The 26,762-nt window shown below is 45.6% G+C and overlaps 1 protein-coding gene across 6 annotated transcripts in view; it reads left to right on the forward strand.

Moving 5' to 3' along the window:
- Positions 1-26,762, forward strand: part of TMEM94 (transmembrane protein 94) — a 68,840-nt gene that overhangs the window by 37,680 nt on the left and 4,398 nt on the right. For 3 of the 6 annotated variants that reach the window (XM_033139300.1, XM_033139302.1, XM_033139296.1), the window contains 22 exons: positions 74-190; positions 1,812-1,868; positions 4,096-4,200; positions 5,234-5,398; positions 6,350-6,562; positions 7,504-7,819; positions 8,409-8,582; positions 9,859-9,961; positions 11,308-11,525; positions 13,942-14,123; positions 14,303-14,441; positions 15,151-15,266; positions 17,310-17,409; positions 17,518-17,626; positions 19,402-19,591; positions 19,931-20,008; positions 20,805-20,890; positions 21,706-21,787; positions 23,900-24,060; positions 24,960-25,054; positions 25,530-25,623; positions 26,135-26,305. In XM_033139300.1, coding sequence (XP_032995191.1) covers positions 74-190; positions 1,812-1,868; positions 4,096-4,200; positions 5,234-5,398; positions 6,350-6,562; positions 7,504-7,819; positions 8,409-8,582; positions 9,859-9,961; positions 11,308-11,525; positions 13,942-14,123; positions 14,303-14,441; positions 15,151-15,266; positions 17,310-17,409; positions 17,518-17,626; positions 19,402-19,591; positions 19,931-20,008; positions 20,805-20,890; positions 21,706-21,787; positions 23,900-24,060; positions 24,960-25,054; positions 25,530-25,623; positions 26,135-26,305 — 3,071 coding nt within the window. The remainder of the gene's footprint in view (positions 1-73; positions 191-1,811; positions 1,869-4,095; positions 4,201-5,233; positions 5,399-6,349; positions 6,563-7,503; positions 7,820-8,408; positions 8,583-9,858; positions 9,962-11,307; positions 11,526-13,941; positions 14,124-14,302; positions 14,442-15,150; positions 15,267-17,309; positions 17,410-17,517; positions 17,627-19,401; positions 19,592-19,930; positions 20,009-20,804; positions 20,891-21,705; positions 21,788-23,899; positions 24,061-24,959; positions 25,055-25,529; positions 25,624-26,134; positions 26,306-26,762) is intronic. The other 3 variants (XM_033139297.1, XM_033139299.1, XM_033139301.1) reach the window with 3 other exon arrangements.

A 26,762-nucleotide genomic window follows, 5' to 3' on the forward strand; every position in this document is an offset into this window, starting at 1 on the left:
TGTTTGTGCTGTTGGGGAAGTGACGAAGCCAATCTTCAGCTATACTAACTGGAGACCTGGAATGCCTTCACAGGTCAATGGGGTCCTGCCCATCCTCCCACTGCTGTTCCCTGTCTTGTGGATTCTTGCCACTGCCTTCGGTGAAGCCAGAGTCCTGGCCCAGATGAGCAAGACCTCACCCACTTCCCTGGTAGGTAGTTCTACAACATTGTGTTGTTGGGAAGAGGGTGGACTGGGTAAAGGTGATTCTGGACTACTGAGACAAGTGGGGAGTTCACAAATGTTTCCTAGGTCTGAAAAATAGAAATACAGTGGGCCTGTGTTTTGCCATTTTGCCCTGTGAACTTTTGAAACTGGATCAGTTGTGGATACAAGTGGAAGTATTGCCATGGGGTGGGGGGTGGGGAGGAACGTAGTAGTAGTAGTAGTAGTAAATAATAATAATAATAATAATAATAATAATAATAATAATAATAATAATAATAATAATATAGTATTCTTTATATGCCACCCATCTTCCAACAGAATAGTTGGAAATAGAACTGACACGGGTCTGTTAGGTTTTGGGAAAGGGCAAAATGGAGGTGGTAGGAAGGCCTGATGGACAAGCTGCTGGGTTTCAGCTCTCAGCTCTGAATAATTTCTCCAAAAGGCTTGAACAATGGAGATGGTAGGTCTAAGTGCCTGCTAGCCTGTCGCAGCCAGTACTTGGGCTCTAGCTTTTGACTGTTCTGCAAAGTCTTCTTAATAATTGTCTAATATCTGTAAAGCCAGATTTTGTGTGGGTTTCCTGCCCCCCCCCCAAATCTCTGGGGCGCAAGAAGAATAGGAGAGGCTTTTTATCTTCTGTGCGAAGGGAGAAAGGGGGCAGATGGTTCATCTGTCAGTTGATTCCTACCACTCCAGATGTTACTTCTGTCTCTTCCATTCCCTCTTCTCTCTCTCTCTCTCTCTCTCTCTCTCTCTCTCTCTCTCTCTCTCTCTCTCCTCCATTTCTGCTTGCTGCAGGCATGTGAAGCTTAAGTTCCTTCTCTTCCTCTTCCGCTTACCCTACCTTGTTGCCAGCACCTCCATGTTCCCTGTCACCCACACTTGTGTTCCCAGTTGTTTTCATGTTTGCTTTCTCTATCCTGCCAGTTCTTTCCCCCTCTGTGATTAAATTCCAGATGTGATTCTGCATCACTGTCACTTGAATGCTTGTTTGTGTCTTAGTTCCATCTTGACTTAGAGTAGCATCCTCTCTTGTATCTATTTCCCCCCAAATCTGTTTGGAATATAGCAGTTACAGCCCTTTCCTCCTTGTTCAGGCTCTTGGATCATGTGTCCTCCTGTCTTCTCCTGGCCTTCCCTTCACCTATTGGATCTGAGCTCTTGTTTTCTCATTCTGCATGATGCTATTCCTTTCTTTCCATCCATCACCTTTCCCCCAGTTTCCTCTTCAAACCTTCCTGTGGGCCACCTTTGTATTTGACACTCCTCCTGACCATTTTGAATGGGGGTAATGTACCCAGTTCAGATCAAATACTATCTTCTTCTACATCAAGACACCAGTCCAAGATGAACCTCGAGTTTCCTTCACCGTTTCTATCTCTCAAAGATACTCAGAAAAAAGGACAGTGTCATTTGGGTTCTAATTCTTGACTTGGGACAAAGCGTAGCCAAGGCAGGGTTCTGGATTCTGTTCAGGTCCTGCAGAGCAAAGCCTATTTCTCATCCATATCTTCCACTGGTGAAAAATGTTTTCCAAGGGATGTTCCTCATGCATCATTTCTCAACACCTTGATAGTAACCGATTTGTTCTCTTGCTGCAGCTGGCTAAGTTCTCAGAGGACACACTGAGCAGCTACACAGAGGTGGTATCTACCCAGGTACTATTTTATTAACCAGTCTTACATCCTGTTCTTGTGGTGTTGCACAGTGCCGTAAGATCCTCTCCATCCTCTCTCTCTGTGATCTGCTTGCCCACTTGTGCTCATATCCTGCTGCTGGGGTCTCTTGCTTTGTTGGCGCTTTCGTTTGCTCCTCTCCTGCGCTTCGCATGCCGGATGCACACTCCCGCCCCCCATGCTCTTTCTCATAGCGGATGCTTACAGTTACCTTTGATTGTCTGAGAGCGAAAGGCCTTGTGATTCAAGCCTGCAGTTGCCTAGAACGTTTAAAATCTGAATCTTAAACAAGCTGAGTTTCAAATCCTATATTGATTGCCCTTCTGGGTGGAAATAGCTGACTGAGAGAGACTGGTAAGTATCACAGGGACTTGGACAGACTTTCATATAGACAAATCATCGAAATCAAAGTGGGAAGAGGAAGAATGGAAATCATGCTCATATGTTTTTATTGAACTGGACATGGGGAAAACAGAAGGGCTGGGATTTCTAAGTTGGCCCTGGAGTCTGTGTGTTGCAGTCTATTTTTGTAGTTAGCTCTGCTGATGTTGTTGAACTGCAACTCCCATCAGCCCCAGCCAGCATGACCAGTGGCCAGCGCTACTGAGAATTTTAGTTCAGCAACATCTGGAGGGCCACAGGTTCCCCACACTTGGGGTAGCACCTTGACCACCTCAATATGTCTGCCCTTCTCTGCAGCTGTACTTTCATAGATGTTCAGACTTCATCACAATGAACTCAAGAAGGCAGTTTGTCCTTGCTTCACTCTCGCCCACCAAAAATTTAGTCAAAGGAAATCAAAATGATTTATTGGTGGCACTTCTTGCTTTCCTCAGTCAGAATCAAGGACCAATTTGGGCTGCTGATTGATTTCTGTAGTGACTACACCAAGGATTGGGTGGGTGGGTGGGAAATACAGTGGTTCCCCGCTAGACGAATGCCTCGCTAGACGAAAAACTCGCTAGACGAAAGGCATTCACTAGCGGAAGGCTGCCCCGCAAGACGAAAAAGTCTATGGGGCTGCCTCGCAAGACGATTTTTCCCCCCGCGAAAACCTCCACGTTCCATTGCCGCTTCGCTAGATGAAAAATTCGCTCTACGAAGACACTCGTAGAACGAATTATTTTTGTCTAGCGGGGCACCACTTTACTGTGCCAGTAAATTTTCTTTTGTCCCAGGTTGGTAAATCTTCAATAAATCGTTTCCCAAAATTGAACCCATCTAAAGCATTTAACTGATAATACTGATGATAAGAATAAACTTTGTTGGCTGCCTATTAGCTAGTGAGCCAAATTCCAGGTTTTGTTACTAACATTTAAAACACTAAGCAACTTGGAACCAGGATATCTGGTAGACACAGACCAGGCCAATCTTTAAGAACTTCTGAGGAGACCCTGCTGGTCATTCCATGACTAGTGGATTGCCAATAGTCAGTCAGTTCATTGTGTTTTAGCAGACAGCCATTATACACATGAAAATAATAAATGATGCAGTGGATTGTCACCTTATGACAACATGGAAGTGGGCCTTCTTGGTGATAGCACCTACTCTTTAGAATGCTTCCCCCCACCCAGTAATTAATGAGACGGAGTGGATAATGACTTTTAAATGTCTCTTTAAAACTTGCATATTTACCCAAGTTTTTGTAGACTCTGTTTCCTTTTTTTTTTTGTACAGCGTGCTTGTGTTTTACTAACTTGCTTTTAAGATATTCTGCTGTTGTATTTTAATTGTGTTAAGTGGTATGAAATATTGGAAATAAATAAATGATAGCCTGCCTTTCCACCAGTTTGCCTCCAATATTAGATTGTGTCATTGCTCCTTAGCAATGTTCTCTGAGCAGCCCATAATACGGGACTGAACAATAAAACCACAATGCAGCATGAAAATCCATGGAGGGAACCTTATAAATGAAATCCCATGCTACAGGCATTTTGTACAACCTGTGTATTGATCATCTCATTGAGTTTCTTCAAGCACTAGATCTCTTATTTATGTACAGCAGGCTGTACCTACCTTCCTTCCTTCCTTCCTTCCTTCCTTCCTTCCTTCCTTCCTTCCTTCCTTCGTAAATGTGAAGCAGCACACTTTCCTGTAGTCCTGCCTTTTCTGGAAATGGATCTCATTTCACAGTTAACTGAAACTTCTCCTTGCCTCTTTTCCTTCACCTTGTGTATCCATTCGTGTCCAATTCCCCTTTTTTTGGCAGGAAATGATGCGGTGCATCTGGAGCCACTTCCTGGATGTTCTGAAGGGCAGGTCTCCAACCCTCACCTTCACCTCTAGTTTGCTTCACAGCCTGGGATCTGTCACAGTAAGTATGCTTGCAAGGAGCGATCTGACAGTGAGCATCCTAGTTGCAGGGTCTGCCTGCTGGGGTCCATTGGTTTCCTGTTTCTTTTACAGGGCAAGAGCTATAGTTCAGTGGTAGAGCATATACTTTTCCAAGTAGGGGTGCAGATGTCCTCTTGTCTGAAATCCTGGAGAACATTAAGCTAGATAGGCCAAATTCCCTGACTCCGTATCATGGCAGCTTCTGAAAGATTCTTCTAAATCCCATGAGGGCAGCTGTATTCTTAGCTGGATATTTCTGAGTTAATGACTTAGATAACACATTCAGCTTGACCCTGATGTCTGAAACACAGGAGGTCAGATTTCTGCAATAACCATGGGCAAGCTCTTATGACCTGGATGGACTAGCTAGCTGTTTCTTGCTTCAAGCAACTGACAGTCGTATTTGCTGGTCAGGGAAAAATGTGATAGACCCAAGCTCTTTCTTTTTAGATTAATCACGTATAAATCTGAACTTACTGTTTTGTGCCTTGCGAACATTTACACTCCAAGTACTCATTCCAGAGTTATGCCTTCTGCCCTCTTTTTTTGTAGCATTCCTCATTCCTGCACATAGCATAGATAGTTTTCAGGAGATTATCCTATTTGGAAGTAGCCTGGGAAACCTGCGGCAGTGAGTCATAAAGGACACTGACAAGGTTCACATTTTGCTTTCTTCAGCTTTAATGCTTCTTGGCCTTAGATGGCTCATCACTAAACTGGGGAAGCTGCTTGCCACTGAGCCATCCTATCTTTAAACTATCTTGTGGTGGCACCTGCGCATTAAACTGCCAGAGATGATGTGGAGTTTAGTGCTGTTGTATTTGGTAGCATTAAGGGAAGTCTCCAGGGATGGGAGGCTACTTGGAAAGGGCCTTTCCTTCTGCTGTCCATTGTGCTTGAAAGCTGAGGTGATATGGCTGATAATTATCTGCCTCAGTGATTCATGCACAGTCTTGCCAATAGTTTTTTGTGTGTCCCTGGCGTGTTGTGGGATGTCTTGGGCCTGTTTTTAGGTGCTTTGCTGTGTGGATAAGCAAGGAATTCTGTCCTGGCCTAATCCCAGTCCAGAGACGGTTTTGTTCTTCAGTGGTAAAGTGGAACCTCCTCATAGCAGCCATGAAGACCTGACAGATGAACTCTCCACACGCTCCTTCTGCCACCCAGAATTGGACGAAGAGGTGAGAGACAGTTTTTTTGGACCATAGAGTCTGGTTTGTCAAGAAATTCTGCCTTCTTTTCTCTCCAGTTTCTATAAGACCCCTCAACCCTCTTGTGTCTTAACATCTGCCAAAGAGACCCTTTTCAGGCTTTCACCCTCTAGCACTGCATTATTGGCATCTTCTCAGAGCAGGGCCCTACTTCACAGTTGCCCAACAATGTGGAATGAAGCTTGTCCCACAGGAGGGTGTACTCAGCCTCATTCTTAGCTGGGATTTTCAGTTAATAAAAAAAACTGGTCTGCTTTGTCTATCCTTTGATAAACTGCTTCCGGTTTGCTTTCTAATTTTAGCTTACTTTCTACCGTTTTATTGGATCCTATTGGTTTTTGTACTGTTACTGCAAAGTGTTTTGTAAATTTTAGTTTTGAAAAGCGGCATATAAATAAATAAATAAATAAATAAATAAATAAATAAATAAATAATTTGCTACCACTATTTATTTAGTTTGAAAATTTGGGACTTGCTTTATCTTACATAATCAACTCAGTAGTGGCTCCTAGAAAAAAGCAACAAAAAAAGACATAAAATTGAACAGTAAAAAAGCAGCAATACCATGGTGAACCAACCAACGAAACAGAAATAAATAAATAATAAACAAACAAAGAAACATATGCCCTCCTTAATTTCAGTCAGAATGATTAAAACAGTGAGCAACAAATGAATAAATTGGAATTAATATTGGGAATCTGGAGAATCAAAAAGTTCACTCATCCCCCATCTTCTGCCACAAGTTGTCCACTTGAGTAACCAAGGCAGTTTCTGTCTTAAAACCGGGTCCAACTTCCCCCTTCACCTGGAAGGATAAAGCAAGTCTTCCGGGGTCCTGAAGTTGCTAACTAATGCATTTTCCCTCCTCCTGTTCGACTCAGAGGTGTTTCTCTGCTTACCTCTTCTTATGCTGTATTACAGCCCCACGAAAGGGACGCTCTGCTCTCGGGGCCTTTGTCAGACATCGTTCACATCACCAATGAGCAAGACAGAGCGGAGTGGTCTACCGGCAACACCCCAAAGTCTTCTGAGGCTCATACTCACAAGAAGCCAACCGGCCGCAGCAAACACCCTTCGGGATCCAATGTGAGCTTCAGTAAGGACATCGAGGGTGGGGAGGAGGAGCCCGTGCAGGTAAGGAATGCCAAAGGCTGCAGAGGTCAGGAGGTTGTCCTGTCCAGTTAGGAAAAAGGTGGCGTCCTAGTCTGCTAAGGAGTCATTGGTAGATAAGGCAGGAGGGTAAGAGTTGTGAACATGAGAGAGGAAGAAAGAGCATTTGAAAACTCCTCTTCTTAGGGCAAAAGGAAGAAGTGTGTCTTAGGGGAAATTATAAGTGCCTGTTGTCCCAAAGCACCACGGGCTGATTTGCATGTGGCTACCTAGCTAGCTTTATGATTTAAGGTCTATATGTCTGTCTGTAGAGAGACTGAAGGTTTTTCAGGATGCTAATTATTCTGCCAATTAAATTAAAGAGCTCTCAGGGCTGTTTGTAGTTCCTAAGTAAGAACCCAAAGCCCTGCAGTTGTCAAGGATGAAAGAAGTTGCCGACTAGCAACATTTACAGGTCTACAAGTTCTCCACTCCTGCTTTAGGAGGATACACAACAGAGGATGGCAGAACCAATAGGTTAGAGAAGTAGGACTCGTTTCATGTGCAAGTTTCTTGGTTGAGTAGCTTTGCCGGCCATTGTTATGCAATAGTACGGCAAGTAAAAGGTTTTTGGCGCCAATCCAGCAGTGCCTGAGTCACTCAAGCCCATTGATTTCAGTGGGTTTAGGCAACATCTGTGTTAAGTCATTGACTTCCCATCCACAAGCTCTTAACCCAGTCTTTCTCAGCTTTGGGTCCCCAGACATTCTTGAATCACAACTCCCATCATGTCTGACCTTTGACCTTGCTGGCTGGGTCTGATGGGTTTTATAGTCGAAGAGCATCTGCAGTGTCAAAGCTTCCCCACCACTGATGTAGCCTGCGAGTTGTGCACTAACCATTTCTGAATTTCTCTCCTCCTCTGAAAGGGGAGCAGACGCTGGCACCTTAACTTTTGACTTTGCGTTTCTTGAATGTTGAGCCAGGTTGAGGCTGACAGCGAGGGACTGGCATGTGAGGCGGAAGACTTTGTGTGCGATTACCACTTGGAGATGCTGAGCCTCTCCCAGGACCAGCAGAATCCCTCCTGCATCCAGTTTGACGACTCCAACTGGCAGATGCACTTGACCTCCCTGAAGCCCCTGGGCTTGAACGTGCTGCTTAACTTGTGCAACGCCAGTGTGACGGAACGCCTGTGCCGATTCTCCGACCACCTCTGCAACATCGCCCTGCAGGAGACGCACAATGCCGTGTTGCCTGTCCATATTCCGTGGGGACTCTGTGAGCTGGCTAGGCTCATAGGTGAGGAGGGCAGAGGCGGAGAGATCAGCTGGAAAACATGGGTGGGGGATGCCACTGTAACTTTGCTGTGTGTTAGCACACAAGACTCAACGTATGTGTGGGTTACGTTTCGGGCCCCTGCGCACACAAGTGAAATCACGTAAAATGGGAAGCACCCTCCAAACACTCTTTAAATGCCCTCTTGGCTGTTCTCTCTTAAACCCATGCCATAAATACGCATCCAAAAATATCCTCAGCTGGAATTGAAGCTCTGGGGCCGGTAGGAGGCTGGAAGACATGTGGGAAAACGGCTGTTGCTGCTGCGCTACCGCACACACCAGCTGTTAGGTGGGGAGGAGGAGTAGCTTAAACAAAACCCCGCTGTGCCTCCTCTGCCCCCACTGACGTCCTCTTTGGGCTCTGGGGAGGGTCTCCTTGTGAGCTACGAGGACTCTCCAGCTCTCTCCCGCTATTTCCGTGTTTGAATTGTATTAGGCAATGATCATAGGCAGAGGAGAATGGCAGATGAACTTGGAGAGCAGTTCCATATTCCTTGGGATTCTTGTCATCCAAGAGTTCCCCTCATATTACTTTTTTCCCCCTCCCCCAGGCTTTACACCTGGTGCCAAAGAGCTTTTCAAGCAGGAGAACTACTTGGCCCTTTACCGGCTGCCATCAGATGAGATGGTGAAGGAGACGATGCTTGGGAAACTCTCATTCATCACCAAAAGGAGACCACCTTTGAGCCACATGATCAGCCTTTTTGTCAAAGACACTACTACCAGTAAGGCCACTGACTTGGCGGGATTTTGACTAGCTGGCATGTGATCAGAAGGATGACCATTAACATACCACCTCTAGGACTGCAGTTTGGCTGGCAACCTAGCCAATCTATTCAGGGCCCTTTATATGTATTCTTAGGGGAATAGCAAAGGACTTGGGAACATGGTCCTAAAATGTAAGCCAGAACAGAAGGAAAAGCCATTTCTATGCTGCTGCAGGGAAGTTAACAATTCTCTCCGGTGAAGGCTCCTAGGAGAGGAGCTATTTCTCAATGGCTGACTGGTGCTAGTTTCAACTGAGGCCTTAAGTTGGAATTTGGGGGGTTGTTTTAGTTGCTGCCTAGAACCAGGATATTAAACTATATTGTCAGTCAGGTCACCATGGCTTGTTCCCTGTATTTCTTGCTGTTTAGTTCAAAGTATGTTCCATACTTGCGTTGGAAGTTTCCAGACTCAGTGAAGGGAAGTTAAATTTTTATTACCATTTATTTTCAATATGTATAGCTCCGGAAGACTTACAGTGAATAATAACATACTTAAAAGCCAAGTTTGTGTAGGTCACATTCCAGCGTGACCAAGAGATGGTGCGTCTCCCTCGGGCAGGCAAACGGAGCAGGCTCTCCAGGACAACGGCTGAACCCTAGGAAGCTACTGCTAGCCTTTTTCCTTCAGAGAAGCATAGGAATGCATTTTTTAAAGCAGTTACCATGTTACAGAGAGGGAAGAGAGATTCGCTTGGGTCTTTCACCTAAAGAGCGCCTGAGAGTTGTCAGCGGGGTTGTGCTGAGAAGAGGCAGCTCTGCTGGGAAAGGAGGGGCAGGCAGCAAACTTTTCTCAGAGACACCGTCTGGGTTTTGTGTACCTGGCGCTAAATGGAGAAGTCTTCTTTTTGATCCAAAAGGTGCCCCAGAGAACACAGAATAATTGCACCTCCAGCAATAGACCCTGCAGCATCTTCTGTCTTCCCTCCCTTCCCATCCTGGCCACTTGTCACATTGATGGGCATGTTGCTAGTACTTGTATAACACCTAGCAAATGGTTTTCACCCCTCTTCTGTCTCCTGACAGTTGATCTTCTGCTTTAGCAGTAGATTTTCTGATAGACAGAAAAGTTTCTTCTAGCGCCTACTTAAAATGTGTTTAATCACCATTTGTCACATTATCAAATGTACCCAGGAGCCTGTGGGCGATGTAGAGTGTTAGAAATCTTCACAATAAATGAGTCTGTCAGCAAGCAATTTTTAGAGTTGAGACACAGGTCCACGTTTCTCTCTCTTAGGCACCGAGCAGATGCTTTCCCATGGGACTGCCGACGTCATCCTGGAGGCCTGCACGGACTTCTGGGATGGTTCGGATATCTATCCGCTGTCTGGCTCTGACAGGTAGGCAACCATATCTGCGCAAGTCACCGGCTTCAAAAAACAAACTGCTGGAGAGATTTATGTTTGGGTAGCCTGCGACATTTGCTTTTTCCGAAGGTTACTTATGGCTGCGTGCAAGTCAGAGTTATGGGGCTCCACTTGCAGAGATCTTCCTGCGGAGGAAGGTTTAGGCTGTCCACAGATGATGCCTTTTCAGAAATCACGGAGGCAGCATTGTAGAGCTTTCATTGGCCCTGATACGCACTTGCACTCTTGGTGCCTCTATCAGTTTGCGTCAAGTGGGTTTTTCAGATTTTTGTAATGCTTCATGCTGCCGCTTGTTAAGCCCAAAGAAGCCTGCAGGAGCATGGCAAGTGCTGCTGCAATACATGTATACTTTGGGATGAGCTATGTAGTGGCCAGAGCAAGTAACCCAAAGTTCTTTCCGTACCAATTTCTGGAACAATTTAAAATGCTTTGTGATTATGTACACTCACACACGTATATCACACATAGAATGCACATCAATGCGGATTATTATTATTATTTGTGTGTGTGTGTGTGTGTGTGCGCATGTACATCATTTTACAATTTATTTTAAACAAGGAAAGACAGAGAAGTGCAAACCATTCAGGTGTTATAAAGAACTTACAGAGTTTAGCCAAAAGACTAAATCCAAGGTTACATAATCAATATCGGGTACAGGAACGAATAAGTGTCTGTGTATATATATCTATACACACATTTATACATATACACACACATTTAGAATGTATATCTATGCAGGAGTGTGTGTGTGTTGTGAGCATACACACACAACTGTCACAGAGGAGAATGAATTTTGAATATAGGCTGTGGGGAAACAAGTGCTGACCCGTGAGAAATGCGGAAGGGGCTGATGCACAAGGGCTGAACCATTAGAATCAAATGAAAGATGCTTCAAAATACAGTGGTGCCCCGCTAGACGAAAAACTCGCTAGACGAAAAACTCGCTAGACGAAGGCATTCGTCTAGCGGAAGGCTGCCCCGCTAGACGAAAAAGTCTATGGGGCTGCCTCGCAAGACGAAAAATTTTCGTCTTTTTTTTTTTTCGTTTTGCGGAGCGCGGCTGTCATTGCCGCTCCGCAAGAGTAAAATTTTCGCAGAACGAATTATTTTCATCTAGCGGGGCACCACTGTACTCGATAAGGAATGAACAGAAGCCACTCCCTTGCCTCCTCCCAGCTCCAGTAGATTATGCCCCGGAAAAGCCTGAGTCTGGGCAGTAGTTTTACTAGCCAGGCATGCGTTGCGTGCAGACGCTGGGACTATTTCGTGTGTAACGTATCTCTGGCGGCCTTTGTCATTCTCTCTCTCTTTGCTCTCAGGAAGAAAGTGTTGGATTTCTACCAACGTGCCTGTCTTTCGGGCTATTGCTCCGCCTTCTCTTACAAGCCCATGCACTGCGCCTTGTCCTCCCAGCTCAATGGGAAGTGCATAGAGCTAGTGCAGGTCCCCGGGCAGAGTGCCATCTTCACGTCCTGTGATCTCCCTGGGACGACGCCCATCAAGCAGAGCAGCCGGAGGAGCAGCTGGAGCTCCGATGGTAGGTGCCTTGCCTCCGTTGCAGGGCTGCATCCCTGCAGATCCTTCCATGCATGCATCTGGGGCGGTGCTACGCCAGCTTGGGTTTGTTGCTGTTTTTTGTCTTGGGGCAAGCCCCTCTTCAAGTGACTCTGAGATGGACACCTGGGATACCACAAGGTTACGGAAAAATGACCTTAGGAGAGAAGTTTGAGGGCTGTATCCAACTTCGTGTGAGCACAGTTCCACTCTTGCAGTGGGATTCTCCCGTTCCTTTCCTCTCCCCATATACTCCCCTGATCTGCTCCTGAGTGTCCCCCAACCCTCTGGAGCGCATTTGAGGATGCAAAGGGGGCTGCAGGGGAAGGGGAAGTTCCATTGCGTAAGTAGACATCTGCTGTGCATGTGGCAAAGCAGCGCTGGACGTAACCCATAGGATTTGAAAACCCAGTTGTTAGGTGTAGATACTTTGAATCAAACAATTGAAATGTGTTCTGCACAATGATGTGACGTGGAAAGTAAATCTTGTGAGACCCTTGCGCCGTCACAGTACCTTCCATGTGAGGATCACCAAGAAAATGAAGAGAAAAATATCTTGTAAACGGAGAACCTCCGCTAGATAATTTACTTTTAAACAAAAAAAAGGGAGAATCTTAATAGTGTGTTGACTATTATTAATCCACGCTTTTTGGAAATTTTCTTTTGGAGGTTAACTGTTTGCAAGGTAACGTTTTCTATGTTTTCACGGTGATCCTTATATAGAAGGCTCCACGACTGCATAAACACCTCATTGGCCTTGATCTCCACATCACATCAGGAATTCTCTGTTTCCTCATTGTTCAAGGTCTCAACCTTGTCCCCATCTGACCTGCCAATTGTGGAAGAATCCTGCTTGTCTAAATTTTGACACATTATATTCAGATAGGCTGCCTTGTCATCAGAAAAGAGGGTTCATTTGATCCAGCTTCTTCAGATCGCCTTCTTTTCTTGTTGCTTGTTAGTTTCAGCCAGGCAAGCTCCTCTGAGTGTCCTTGGGCAGATCAGTAAGGACAAATTCAGATGCCCCGCCTGTCCATGGACAGACCACGGGCCAAATCTTCCGGCCTTGACTTGCTTATTCTCTCTTAATGTTGGTGCTTGTTGAGAAGAGGTGATAGTTAGCCTTCCTAATCCTACCTCTACCTTTCACCAAATGGCATAAAAATGGGAATTAAGAACATTGTGACATTCCTGTGTGCGTTTTGTTACTAGCTTTTAATGCTGTGCTATAGGTAACAAAGCTCCTCTGTTCCTCAACTTGCCTCTATTTTCCCATCATTTATTGTCCTCTTGCATGGACAATAATTATTTGAGGGATGGGTGGGGCGGGGTGTGCTAACATACCTGATTTAGAAATAAATAAAAATGTTAGACAACATGTGAATCTGTTCTTAGTCACCCCTACATTTGCAATGGAGGCTGCCCTGACCTGCCCTGCTTCACGGGGAGCTGCATAGCTTTTAATAGATGGGGAGTATTAGCACAAAGACTAAAGGTTGACTCTAGGGAGAGAGTCTTAAGTCTGACATAAAGTGGTAGAATTCTGAGCAGGTAGAATGGACTGCGCCATTTCTTCAGACTGCTAGTGGGGTGGGTCACATTTTTGAAGGCTCCCTTTAAGGAGGAGACTAACACAGTGGAGAGAGTGATGGGCTCTTGAATGCGGCTGGGGCCCTCCAGAGGTTGCTGCACTGCGGCTCCCATCATCCTTGACCAGTAGCCATGCTGGCTGGGCCTGATGGGAGTTGTCTTCTAGTCCAGCCCCATCTGGAGGGCTACAGATCCCCCACCCCTGGGCTGTGGAAGCATTCTCCTAGATGTGATCACTTTTGTGTGTGGGTTCAGAAGAGATGTCCTTCACCTGCAGTCTGAAGTGCTGCTGTTTGCTCCGAAGGGCATGTCAGAATGGCTCAAGTGGAGATATTATGTCAATGTTTATTATTACGGCAAACAGCCAGCACACCAAAGCCAGACTTTTTGCATAATTCTTTACATAAACAATGAAAACAATCAGTATGGGATTTAACAATCAATGTACTAATTAAGTGGACCTAAAATACCTACAAGTGGAGAGAATTCTACCACCTTGTCCTGCTGGCTCTGTAGACTAGGTCTTAATGTGTTAAAACAATCCTTGTTGTTCTACAACATGGCTATATTAAGTAGAACACACCCTTTGTATAGCTTTTACCACCACCCCTTATAAGTGATGGGCAGCTTTTTGTTTTTGTTTTCTCTCCCCCTGTGTTCTTGGTATGTCTTTCTCTTTTATGGGTATGTCTCTGTCTGTTCTCCTGGGCCTGCCTGTTCTCTCCTGGGCCTATTCCTCCTCTGTGTCTCTATATATTTGGCATCTCGGCCTGCCTCCACACACTTGCCATTTCTTCACATGCCCAAAGAAGGGATTGGGGAAGCGATGGAGAAGGAGGACTGCATCCAGGCTCTGAGCGGCCAGATCTTCATGGGAATGGTCTCATCCCAGTATCAGGCCCGATCCGATGTCGTCCGCCTCATTGAGGGACTTGTCAATGCCTGCATTCGTTTTGTCTACTTCTCCCTGGAAGATGAGCTCAAGAGCAAGGTATGCTTTCCCTTGGCTTACTCTACCACTTCTCAGTGTTCCTGCAGCGGCCATGTCAAAGGCACAGCCCCACTCATCCTAGGGCTGGTTCAGATTGCAAGATTATTCCTGGTTTTTTATATATATGTATGTTTCTCCCACTTTGGCTATGCTGCTACCATAGTGCCTTTCCTCCACAGGTGTTTGCTGAGAAGATGGGTCTGGAGACCGGCTGGAATTGCCACATATCCCTGACACCCAATGGAGATGTGCCTGGTTCCGAAATCCCTCCTTCCAGCCCCAGCCATGCAGGCTCCTTGCGAGATGATCTACAGCAGGGTGAGCAAATGGCCCTAAGGGGAATGGTGGCTGCAGGGCAAGTGTCTGTTCAAAGTAAATCCATCTGACGATTGAACCAAACCCATGAGATTTACAGTCAGCAAGACAGGCACTATTACTAAAGCCAGGCCAAACTTTAGAACAGCTGTTCTATGGGACAGCCCCACTTCATTAATTTCTCAAAGCCTTAAAGCCAGTACAGGCATTCAACTGGTGAAATTCTCCCCATCTGGGTGGGGAAAGCTTTGTCTGTTGAATTCCATGTTCTCAAAGGCAGAGGTGGAAACATTAAGACAAGCCTAGTTATATGCAGAAGTCGTGCCCCTTCTGTCCAATTTGATACCTGAGGTTTTTGCTGCAGCCCATCACATCTGGTTAGTTTTTTGTCATCGCAGGGATATGGTTGTCTTGATTTTCAGCCGTTCCACATAGTACATTCTTTTTGTGGTCTTTTCTGGTGCAGGAGGAAGGAGGCAGACAAGCTAATGTTATAAACTCAGCAAAGTTCTGACCTGATGCTGCTGGCTCTGGGTAGATGAGTCATTTCCAAAACACCTCTTATTTTAGGAGAACCCAGAAAATCCAAGCTGGCTTTCCCAGGCTGTTGCGAGGCCACGTGAGGAGGTGGTCTTGCGGGGGTGCCTTGTGTCGACGTTTTGGTGTGAGCCTTCCAAGCTGTAACGCTGCTTTCTTTATCTGTCCTCGCCAGTTTCCCGAGAAGATGCAGAGGGGCTTCTGCTGATGGAGGAGGAAGGACACTCTGACCTTATTAGCTTTCAGCCAACTGACAGTGACATCCCCAGCTTCCTGGAGGATTGCAATAGGGTGAGACTGACAGCAGGACACCTTACTTAGGAACCCAGAGCGTTTGACTATATCTCCCAGCAATGAACTTGATGGCTGTTGTTGCTTCTCTAAACCTCTTGAGAGGCCGTTTACAGCTTAATCATATCCATGTCTACTCAGAAGTCTGTTCCATTTAGGTCACTTATTTTCAGATGAGTGTGTATAAGATTGCACTCTAACAGTCCACTTCCTTAAATCATCCCTAATTGATTAAGCCTATATAACAGGAGGCAGCAACGTTTTTGTTTAAGGATGCAGGGGTGGCTGCTATGGTGAGAGCATCCTTGCAGCTTACCAGGAGAGGGCTGGGGAGAGTTAGGGTGGATGCATTAGTGGAAGCACTCCCAGTGCATCCACACAATCTCACCTTTCCTGCTGCCCTGGCCCTGTCCCATTGAAAGAATGCAAGCAGGACGAGTTAAGCTAGTGAATTTAGATTTAAAAATAACTTTATTTAAATGTTTAATTTTTTTAAGCTAGTGAATTTATGGGGGTACACTAAACTTGAGCAAGCAAGCTGGGGTCACACATTGTGGGGGGTGTTTCAAAATTGACATGGTCTATGATGTGCTGGCATGTGTTTTTCTTTAGCAGATCACGAAACAATAGAGGGGGGAGCAAAATATAAAAAAATCCAATTTATATTTTGTTTCGACTATGGCAGACCAACACGGCTACCTACCTGTAAATGGGGGTGGGGTACAACATTGGGGAAAATACCCTGAAAACAATGCTTGCTTTCAAAATATTTTCCCCCTTAAATTACTACCATCTTCCTTAAAACAAAATGAAAGATAATGCAACTTAACCTTTGTAGGAGAAAAGTTATTGATTAGGATATAAAATGGGCTTTTGGATCCATTGCTGATGCTTCAGAAGAAGGGAAAATGATAGTTTAAGTACCATGAACTGACATGCCAGAAGAATAGAGGTGGGGTGGGGTGGATTATTGGAGAGAGAAGTAATACTATCATCTGTGAAGGCCAGGATGCTACTTTGAAGTGTCTAGTTTCTCTGTTTCAAACTTTCATTCATCTTAGGAATGCTCATGGAAAGGGTTACATTTAATATGCTTGAATTCTCAGTGGGATTTGAACCTCTCATCCACCTAGTTTGCAAATCTCTCTCTCCCTTTCTCTTACTGGTGGTGTGTCATCCTAAACTAGAGGCCTTCAATAAATTGTTAGTGTTGAGTGACCCACAGTAACTTTTTTCTGCCCAATAATTGATACATTTACCCATAAATTATTCTGGCTGCTTTCATTTTCCCTCGTAAATCACGTTTAGGGCTGCAGACTTTGCACTCTGAATATTACTTTCTATAAGGGATGGCTAGTCTATGTAATTTACACAAGGAAAAACCTTTCTCTTTCTGAGCTGTGTGAGCAGAGAAGTTCTTAATCTGTTGTAATTTGTATTATACACTGCAATATTTGGTGGTAACTAACAGATTTTTAAAAGAATAATCATGCTCTTAAGCTGGTTTTGCTCTCCCGCTGTCTGCACACTCACTATTTGAAATTTCACTTACCCACCCATTCCTCGCTATGTGCTTCGCAGATTCACTTATCCAAACAGCTGGCTTCCTTCATTTTTTGTGCTTTGCTGGTTGGTGGCCGCCATTTTGTGTCTCTTTTGCTGATTGGCTGCAGCCATTTCAGGGGAAAACCATGGAAAAATGGGTGATTTCCCGGGAACCCATTGTGTTCGTAAAGGGAGACTTGTGTTTAGTTATGCTGCTGGCTGTGTAACATCTGGGAAGGGCAGAGTGTAGCTTGTTTGGGCAGATTAAGAGCAAGTCAGTGGTTGATGGCAATGAAAATCTTCTTGGCAAATGCCAGTTTGTACTTCCTCCTAACATAACCCAATTCATCCGGCAATGAACAGGGGTTAGACCAATCTTGTTGCTCTGCCTTATCACTCCAGCTGCAGGGAATCTGATTCACCCTGAGCTTGTTGTAAGCCTTCACCCTCGTCTACCATCTGCTTGGCTTGTTTAATTCCCGCCTTCTTTTACTCCAGGCCAAACTGCCACGAGGAATCCACCAGGTGAGGCCCCACCTGCAGAATATTGACAACGTGCCTTTGCTTGTTCCTCTGTTTACAGATTGCACCCCAGAAAGTAAGTGGAGCTCAGGCTAGTGGATTCTTTGTTGCTGAGATGGGGAGATCCGGGTGGAAACCAAGAGGGTGTCAAACACACTTAACCCCTTTCCTGGTTCTCTTGCAGCCATGTGTGAGATGATTAAGATCATGCAGGAATACGGGGAGGTCACTTGCTGCCTTGGCAGCTCTGCCAACTTGCGCAACAACTGCCTTTTCCTTCAGAGCGACATCAGGTAAGATCAGGGGTCAGCAAACAGGGGGCTGGTCCACTGTCCCTCAGACCTCGTGGGGGGCCGGACTATATTTTGAAAAAATAATAATGAACACATTCCTATGACCCACAAATAACCTAGAGATGCATTTTAAATAAAAGGCCACATTCTACTAATGTAAAAACACGCTGATTCCCAGACCGTCCACGGCCCAGATTTAGAAGACGATTGGGCTGGATCTAGCCCCTGGGCCTTAGTATGCCTACCCATGGGTAAGATGCACCCAGACTCTGGGTTTCTGGCTTTGAGAAGCTCAGTCTGTACTCATTCATACCACTCCTTCATCCTGATTCCATTTCTGTGTTGACTTTCTTTGTTTTGTTCCGTTGCATCCCCATACAAAGTCCCAGGGAGACCTGAAAAGCATTCCTGTTTGTCTTTCCTTTGCCCTGGGTAGAAAACTACTGCTATCTGATACCTCCCTGCAGTACCTTTAGAAGACCAATGTGGAGGAAATACCTTTTATGCCACATCAGGGCTTTTGACAAAACTGCTTAGAGCAAATCCCACACTGAGCCCGGTGTTGTCTGAAATAGTTGCATAAGGAACATCCATTCCAACAGCAACCTTTGCCACAGAATTGCTGGGAAAGGATGTTCTGCCTACAACCATTTTGCAAAACACATGGCTTGGTGGAATCGTTCGAATCTCTGATGTGGCATATGAGACCCTTCCTCCATACTGGTAGCTCCTGATCTCCTAAAAAGGAATGGGGATTACAATCCCACTCTCCTTGACTATTGGCCCCGCTCTCTGGAGTTGGGACCCCAACTATCTGGATGGCCGCAGTTTCCTCACCCCGTCCTCAAATGTATAAAATCTTCTGCTCTTCTGGCAAAGCAGGAATGGGAGAGAAGCAGAGAGGAAAGCAGGTCAGAGCAGGTGCAGCATTCAATTTAGATAAAGGCAAAGGAGACCATTTTGAGCCCTCAAGCTGTTACTGCTTTATTCATCCACCAAGCTCATTCTGTTAAAAGCACCTTCTGAAAATCAAAGGGTTTTAAATGAATGATGCAGAGTTTGTTTGAAGAAATAGAGATGCATAATTTTGTGGGAATTATTTTGGTGGCAGGGAGGCTGGATGCTTGGCCCAGTTCTCCACTCCACTCCCATATGAAAGAAGGCTTATGATTCAGAGATGCTCTTGCTGCTCCTTCGGCCCTCACTGTTCCGTCTTGCTCTTGCTCTTGCTCCTGTGCTTGGTAAAGTGCAAAGTTTTACATGCTGGGCCAAGTATTCTCCAAGTTGCTTTTTAAACAAGGGAGTTTTGTAAAAGCAGGTTTCATTGACCATGGCTTTTATGCTGATCTATTTTTTCTTGGTTTTAGCTGATTTTATTTAATTCTGTGTGATGTGGGCTTTATATTATCAGTAAGCTGCCTCAAATTAATTTTGGAAAGGTGGGGTGTACATTTACCAGATAAATTAATAATAGGATCAGGCTACAATGCTCCTTACTGCTAGCGGTTCTTTTGTTATGATCTATGATCAGAGTTCTTTATTCAGTCCAATCTGTTCTGGTTTCCTGTCTCTGGACATTTCCCTGCAGAGCTGGTAGCCTTGCTGTGGCTTGTCTGAAAGTACTTTTAAAAAGTAGTTCACTTTTTAAAAAGCATATTGTTGGACACCTCCGTATTTTAGATCAGTTTTGTAACCCCGAGGTGTTTGGCTGGGTGCACCTGGCTTATTACTTCCCATTATGTTTTCCTCTAACCTGTGTAGTATTGTCTGTGCAGCATAGCCCTGGATCCTCTTTATCCCTCTCGCTGCTCTTGGGAGACGTTTGGGTATGCCACCAGCACTAACATGACCCGTATCTCCGATGACCTCACGCCTCTTCAGCTGTCTGGCCAGCTGAACAGCCTATCGTGCTCCCTGACTATTTATCCGGAAGAAACCATTGGGCTCATCAGACTTATAGAACAGGTAAGCCCCCTTTTCTTTTGAGCTGGCAGTAACACAGTTGTGACAATCTCCATCATCGAAATATGATGATAATATTTTAGCATCTGTTTGGGCTTCCAGGTTTAATAAAATAACTGTTCCATCCTTATTTTTCTTCTTGATGCAGAGAAGCTTTTTGGCAGGACAGAACGTTCCAGCCTGTTTTCTTTCCTTTTAAAAGAAAACCTAATTGAAGCTTTCAGTTTTGATCCATATTTTTAAAAGTGGATATGTTTACTGCACTCATCCCTGACAATATAAGAACAGTCTCTCTTTACTCATACCTTGCATACTATCCATTTCATATATGATTTCTTTTAGGCCCGGCATGCAACTTACGGTATTCGCAAATGCTTCCTCTTCCTCCTCCAGTGTCAGCTGACTCTGGTCATAATCCAGGTGAGTTATTATGAATGGCATTAGGAAGCAGAACTAGGACTGATTGCCTTGCAAGTCATCTAAGAGGAGGAGAGACCCAAAGGAAGCTGCTTAAGTTGGATATTTGCTAGCAGTATTCATTATCCTTGTGTCATGGAAGGCTGCCCTGATTCTAGTTGAGGTCCAAAGCATACAATGGAGCGTCTTGTAATTGTAAATGTATAGTCCCCAAATTCTTCATTTGGAATAGTATATGAGTGGAAGGCAAAGTGTACTGGCTTTTCTAATTTTGTTCTGGTTTTCAAAATAAAGGTTTTTTGAGAGTGTTTTTCTCCAAGCACTTAGCAGAGGCTAGCCACACACAGTTCCTCACCTCCCAAAACAGAACTTCCTATCATGTCTTCAGTTACAAGGCCTAGTCTGAGTTACATTAAAAGAAGCAGAATGTTTCATTAAAAAAAAAATGAAAATGAAAAGCAGTACTGTGCTGCCCAGTCAATGGAATCTTGTGCACCACATTCTGTGTGTAGCAGCAACTGCTGGCTGATTTTTAGTTAATTTTTGCATTAATATACTTCCTTGTTGCCATGGCACCCAAGGTGGTGTACTAAAATGAACAAATATGCAAAATTGTTGAACAAATGAGTTCTTTCACGGTCCCTTCGGGATCCAATGGCATGAGCTTCCCCGCTCTGGACTCCCTCTCCTTGTTAGTCACCATCTTGTTTTTACAAGATGGGTGTGATGACTTGCTGGTGGGTGCCCTTCGGTCTTCTGATCCTTCCACTGATGGTGCCTTTTGCTGTCTTTTGCTTAGTTCCTTTCTTGCCTGGGGCAGCTGCCCCCCATTCTCAGTACCACCGACATCTTGTGGCTTTCCTGCTTCTGCTACCCGTTGCTAAGGTGAGTAAGGTTTCTCGCTGTGATTCACAAGCATGCTCTACTTTGCTGGTGCTCGCAGGAGCTCCTCTTCTTTCCTAAGATAAAATGGGACCACACAGGGGATGGGCACCTGGTTTTCATGTTCTGGCACACCACGTTGGAGAACATGTGGAGTCCATAATGCCTATATGGATCAGCCTTCATGGTGTGGAGAGTTGGTAATGCTAGCGCTGTTCGCCTCTGCTGGTGCTGGCCTGTAGATTCTCTCTCTGCAAAAAACATGTGCTGAGTCGCTTTTGTCCATTATGGCCCATAGATAATGTTGTACTTCAGCTACCATTGGCCCCAGCCAGCATGCCCAATGGTCAGGAATGTTGGGAGTTAACAGCAGCTTCTGTAGAGCCACAGGTTTCCCCTATCCCCATTGCAAGGCTTGAATATGTCATTCTTGCCATTAGTTGAGCAGAAACTGTGTTGGCCTCTGACTTCTGCTGTCTTTTGTGTATGGAGGCAATAAACAAGTGAGCGAGGGGAGGCCTGTTGTGACCTGGTTAACTGTGAACTGGCTTAAAGGACTTGACAGTGCAGGAAGGAACTGTGTGAAAAGGGCCTCCTCATTAGCTGGCAATAATAATAATAATAATACCCTGCCCATCTGGCTTGGGTTTCCCTAGCCACTGTGGGTGGCTCCCAACTGAGTATTAAAAACACAATACAGCATTAAACACAATATAGCATTATGGGGGTTTCATGTGTGTAGTCTCAGCAGGCCAGGGTTGTGGTTGTGGTTCCGCTCTGATATCTAGGCTAATTCTAGTTTTGTTTCCTCTTCCAAGTGTGTCCCTCCTGGGCAAGCCCCCTCACAGTTCCATCATGTCCATGGCAACTGGGAAGAACCTGACCTCCATTCCTAAAAAGGTAAGGAAAGGTTACGATTGGATAGGCATTCGCTAGGGTCCGCGTGTGGCAACGTCGGAAGGTGTGAAAGTAATGTTCTTACCAGCTGCCGACACATGACACCCCAGTGATTGCAATGCCGCAGATCTTGCTAGCATTAGCTTAGCTAAATGTTTAGCATGCTGGAGTCTGGCCTCTACCTCGGGGGCCTTCCCGCTGCTCAAGGCAAGAGAGTTGGCTCAGTCTCCTGCTGGCGAATTCTTGCTTCCGTTGCCGCCAAACGGAACTGGGGCTAACAGCATAGGGAGAGCTGTGCTGGATCTGGCCAAAGGCTCGCCCTGTCCAACATCTTGTTCTCATAGTGACAAACAGTGGAATTCAGACACATGCTGCTTCCTCCAACAGCAGTTCTGGTGTGAGAGAACAGGTCCTGATTTTAAATCTGCCTTACACACTCCCACTCTTACTTGCTGTTGAAGTAAGAACAAACCTATTTGGTTCAAGGCAGAGCCTGTGTCTCATGCCTGGGTAAGAGCTTTCTTCCTCACATCTCCTGAGGTTGGTTATCCCTGTTGCTTTACAGAGAGAAGGTGGGTATCAAAGGAACGTGCCTTTGAGAGAAGTGGGCCAGTAGGTGGGAGAAGGGGAGCATAATATGGAGCATACAGGTTCTTCATTGGTTTAATGTTTCTGTTGTGAACTATAGGCTGAAACAAGATGTTGGGGGGTGGGGGCATGTGGTTGCTACTGAACAAAGTCAGGGAGACCCTTTTAGAATAATCCGCCCCTGGAGATAGTTCAGAATGGTTTTCTGATGGCCCTGGACAAATTTTCTTCCAGCACTGTTTTTGGTTGTCTTGATATACTGGTTGATCTATGAAACTTGGGAGATGACCAGCTTGATTAATGCCATCCCTCCCAAGCATCTCCTCCCATCTAGTAGAGTCTTGTCTGGCTCTGCCCCCCTTTTAATTGTTAGCAGGGTGTGTTTGTGCCTGCGAGGCATGTTTGTGTGGCTGTAGTATATTTATGTGTGTGTATGGTGCCCATTAAGGTCACTTGGCTTTCCAAATGTGCCCACAGGTCCCTAAAAGGTCAGCAACCCTCAGCTCCAGGTTTTCCTTAATGAAGCTGATTATTTGGATCCGGTCTTGGGCTGGCCCAAGATGTTTTGACGCTGTAGGCAGAATGCCCTGATGCCACCCCGTCCCTCTCCCCACAGATCTAGGCCCCCTCTCTTGCCCCTGCTTCTGCCCTCTTGCTGCTGCAAGCCCCATCACCTCAACTGTACCTGTGATTATGCCTGCACTACCACCGTGACACAGCAGTGGTGGTGAGGGCACAGTGGCAGCAGTGAAGACAACAGGGCTGACCCCAGTGGGGTCAGATCCGCCACCTGAAGCAAATGGCTCCACCTCGCCTAATGCAGAGGCCTCTCCTGTTTTACCATCCTAGCCCCTAACATACACCAGAAGCATCTCTGATGATTCTTCCTGGATCTCTCAGTAGCAGGAGCCCCTTGCAGGGAGAGGGTCAGGCCAGAGCATCATCCTTTGGTGCCTCCACTTGTTCCTAGGAGAATAGTAGTAGTAGTAGTAATAATAAATTATTTCTACCCCGTCCATCTGGCTGGGTTTCCCTAGCCACACTCTGGGCGGCTTTCAACAGAACATTAAAAACAGAATAAAACTTCAAACATTAAAAACTTCTCTAAACAGGGCACCAGTGGGTGGTGCATGACTTTTTCTGCCCCAGAGTTGTTGGGTTTATTTTTAATGATGAGGATGAGGATGATTCATCTCCAGACTTCCTCTTTCTCTTGACATATATTAGTATTCCTCATTTGGTTATATTTATAATGCAACAGTCCCTGTAATCCTGCAAAATGGTAGAAGTTCCTTGGGAGGGAGGTGTGGGTTGAAGAATTGAGCCAACAGCAGCCGCACACCCCAGTGGCCATCTAGCTTGGTCCTAAGCAGCAGCCCTGGAGGAGTCTCCCTGGGGGGTGCTCACCTGATCCTCTTCTGCAAGACTGCAGCTGGTAAGCCTGAGGCCTGGGCAGGAACCATGGGACCCAAGGCCTCGCCTCCCATTCTTGTAAGTCACTCCGGCCTTCCCGACAATGTCTTGCAGACCCAGCAATACTTCCTGTTCTGCTTCCTGCTGAAATTCAGCCTTACCATCTGCACCTGCTTGGTTTGCTTTGGCTACATGCTGCAGGATTACTGTGCAAACTTCAACTCCTCTGCCTTCAATGTGAATGTCACAGGCTGCTCCTCCATCATGCTGCACAGGTTAGCGGGCGCTCAGGGTCCAGCTCTCTACTGAAGTTCCCAAATGCAGTGCTGTCCACCCAGAAGGAGTGTGTGTTGGGATGGTTTTAGCACAGCTTCTTTTAAGGTTTCGTTTGTGGGTGGCACAGTTTGGATTATGTAGACTATGTTGTTTATAGAATCATAGAGTTGGAAGGGACCCCGAAGGATCATCTAGCCCAACCCCCTGCAATGCAGGAATCTCAACTAAAGCATTCATGACAGATTGTTGTTTCTAGTAGCTTTTCCAAAGATGGGTCTAGAAGAGTGGAAAGTCATGGAATACAGGCTTGTGCTATGCTGCCCCCACTCTCAGGTTTCCCTACACTGATAAGGACTAGAAACTTAGTTTCTTTAAAAAAAACCCCTAAGGCTATGTTTTATACACACACACACACACACACACACACACAGCCTTTCTTTGTAAATAAATTCAAGAAGGGTAACAAAGAAATTAAACAAAGCAATATAAAGTAATTAAAACGGCAAAGCAAAAAGAAAACAGCAATGGAAGTTTTAAGAAGTCTTAAAACACTAACTCTGTGTTTTATTAATCACCTCATAAATCACCACCTCAAGGCGATTTAAAAACAGTTTGAAATGCAAAAGCAACAAATAAAGCTGGGAAAAGCCTGTGTGGTGGAGGAACAATTCAGCGGTAACAATTCAGCAACAATTTAAGATAATTCCAGATACCTTTTGAAAGGCCACTTTTGGCTTTGGAATCCAGTGGAAGAGGTTGCCTTGTGTGACTAACAGAGCCCGCAGGATCTTAGGACTTGCTCTCGAGTCCCTCTTAAATTCAGTCTCTTCAAATAGGGTTTGTTGATGTCTTGAACCGTAACCCACCTCACATGATGCCCCTATGTTTGCTTTTTCAGTAGTGCAGAAAGCTCCCCCAACTGGTTTGGAGAATTTTCCAGCATCCTTCTCCTGGCCCAGAAGTTCACGGCTGGGATGATTGTCTTACATACTGGTAAGAGATTTCCATTCCTCCTTGTTTACTGTACTGAAGGGGGCGGGGGCTTGCAGCTTGCCATGGCATGCATGCAGCACAGCTCAGAAGCTTTATCAATGTCCCAGCTGAAGGCAGATGTAAAGCTAAACATCTTGACTCTGGCCAGTTTGACAGTTGGCTTAGTCTTCCCCAACCCTCTAGCTGTTTAACTGCATAAAAATAGGCAGGAAGATTTCAGAAGGGGCGCTAGATAATTGTGTGGAGTCAGGGGCTGCCAGTCATTGGTGGACTATCTTGGGTTTTGGAAACATCGCTGGGCTGCTTTCTTCTCTTCTTTTTGCTGAAAGCCCAGTAAGGTTACCTTGTGATTGGCTTTCTTGGATGATGAGCTTCAAAAACCACCACGCTCTCGGGGATTTGTGCCCTCTGTATCTCTGGCAAGTCCACACATTAAAAAAAAACAAACCCACAACCTGTTGGTATTTTTTCACAGTGTTTATCTCTGTCACCCACGTCCATCGTACCAAACCACTGTGGAAGAAAAGCCCCTTCACTAACTTCTGGTGGACTCTGACAGTTGTCATTGTGTGAGTATCCTTTTCTGATTCGTCTAAGTACATAGTCTTTTTTTTATCTTCCCCCCTGTCTTTATCTCAGATTATTCTATCTTCTGGTGTCCATTCTTTTCTTGAAGCACCAGTCTTTTTTCTTCTTCTGTGTGCATTTCTGCAGTGCTATGTCTTTCTGGCTCTTGACATCAAATTCTTCCTTCCCGTAGCCTCGGGTATCATCACGTCCCTCTCTCTGACTTGGCTGTTATGCCGTGAGGCTGTCATCACCCCACTCCAAACTTCTAAAATGTTCATCCAGGAAACACAACCACTTTTGGAGATGCTGCCCACTTGGGTATGCCTGTCCCCATGATGCTGTGTTTTCCGTGGAGGCTGTTCACCACCTTAGGAGATCCTTTCCCCATTGGCAGGTTGCACTCTGATTGCTGATGGAAGAGGATGCAGAGTGGAGGACAGAGCCCTGGGACAGAAGGCTGGACATGCCCCTTCTATGTTATTCCAAGTCTTGCTTTGTTTTTAATGGCAGGCTCCTGGGCCAAGTCATCCAGACCCTCCTGGACCTGAAGCTCTGGGTGAACCTCAAGTCTCCAGTGACCTACAAAATGGATGACATTCCCATGGCCTCCTGGCTGTTGGGTTTGCTCTCTCTTATCCTTGTTGTGATCATCAATGAGACTGTCAAACTCCATGAAATCAGGTAAGGGAGCCTCGCCATGAGGTCTTGCTTAGCACTCTCCGTAATAAGCTCCCAAAGTTCTCCTAGCGCTTTGCATGAAATGATCTTGATAATCATTGCAACAACTTTGTAGGGCTGGCCTGCCAACCAATATTATCTCCATGTTACAGATGGAGCGTGGTGGGGTGGAGAGAGGGAGGGAAGGAGCATGGCTAAGGCCAGCTAGCAAGTTCATGGCCAAGGTTAGATATGAACCAGAACTGTCCAGCTGACAATTATCTCAAAGTGCCCTATGCTGTACCAGCTGTTGGGTGCTTTTAGACCATGCTGGCGTTTTGAAGTTGATGTGAGACCCACTCCTGCACCCCAAGAAGGAATGATATGCAAGAGAACCCCATACTTGCATCTCCTCCTTCAAGGTGCTATCTGTGATCACACCACACCTGCAGGGTAATATGTTGTTGTTCAGTCGTTCAGT

Source organism: Lacerta agilis, chromosome 2 (genome assembly GCF_009819535.1).
Source record: "Lacerta agilis isolate rLacAgi1 chromosome 2, rLacAgi1.pri, whole genome shotgun sequence".
NCBI lineage: Eukaryota > Metazoa > Chordata > Lepidosauria > Squamata > Lacertidae > Lacerta > Lacerta agilis.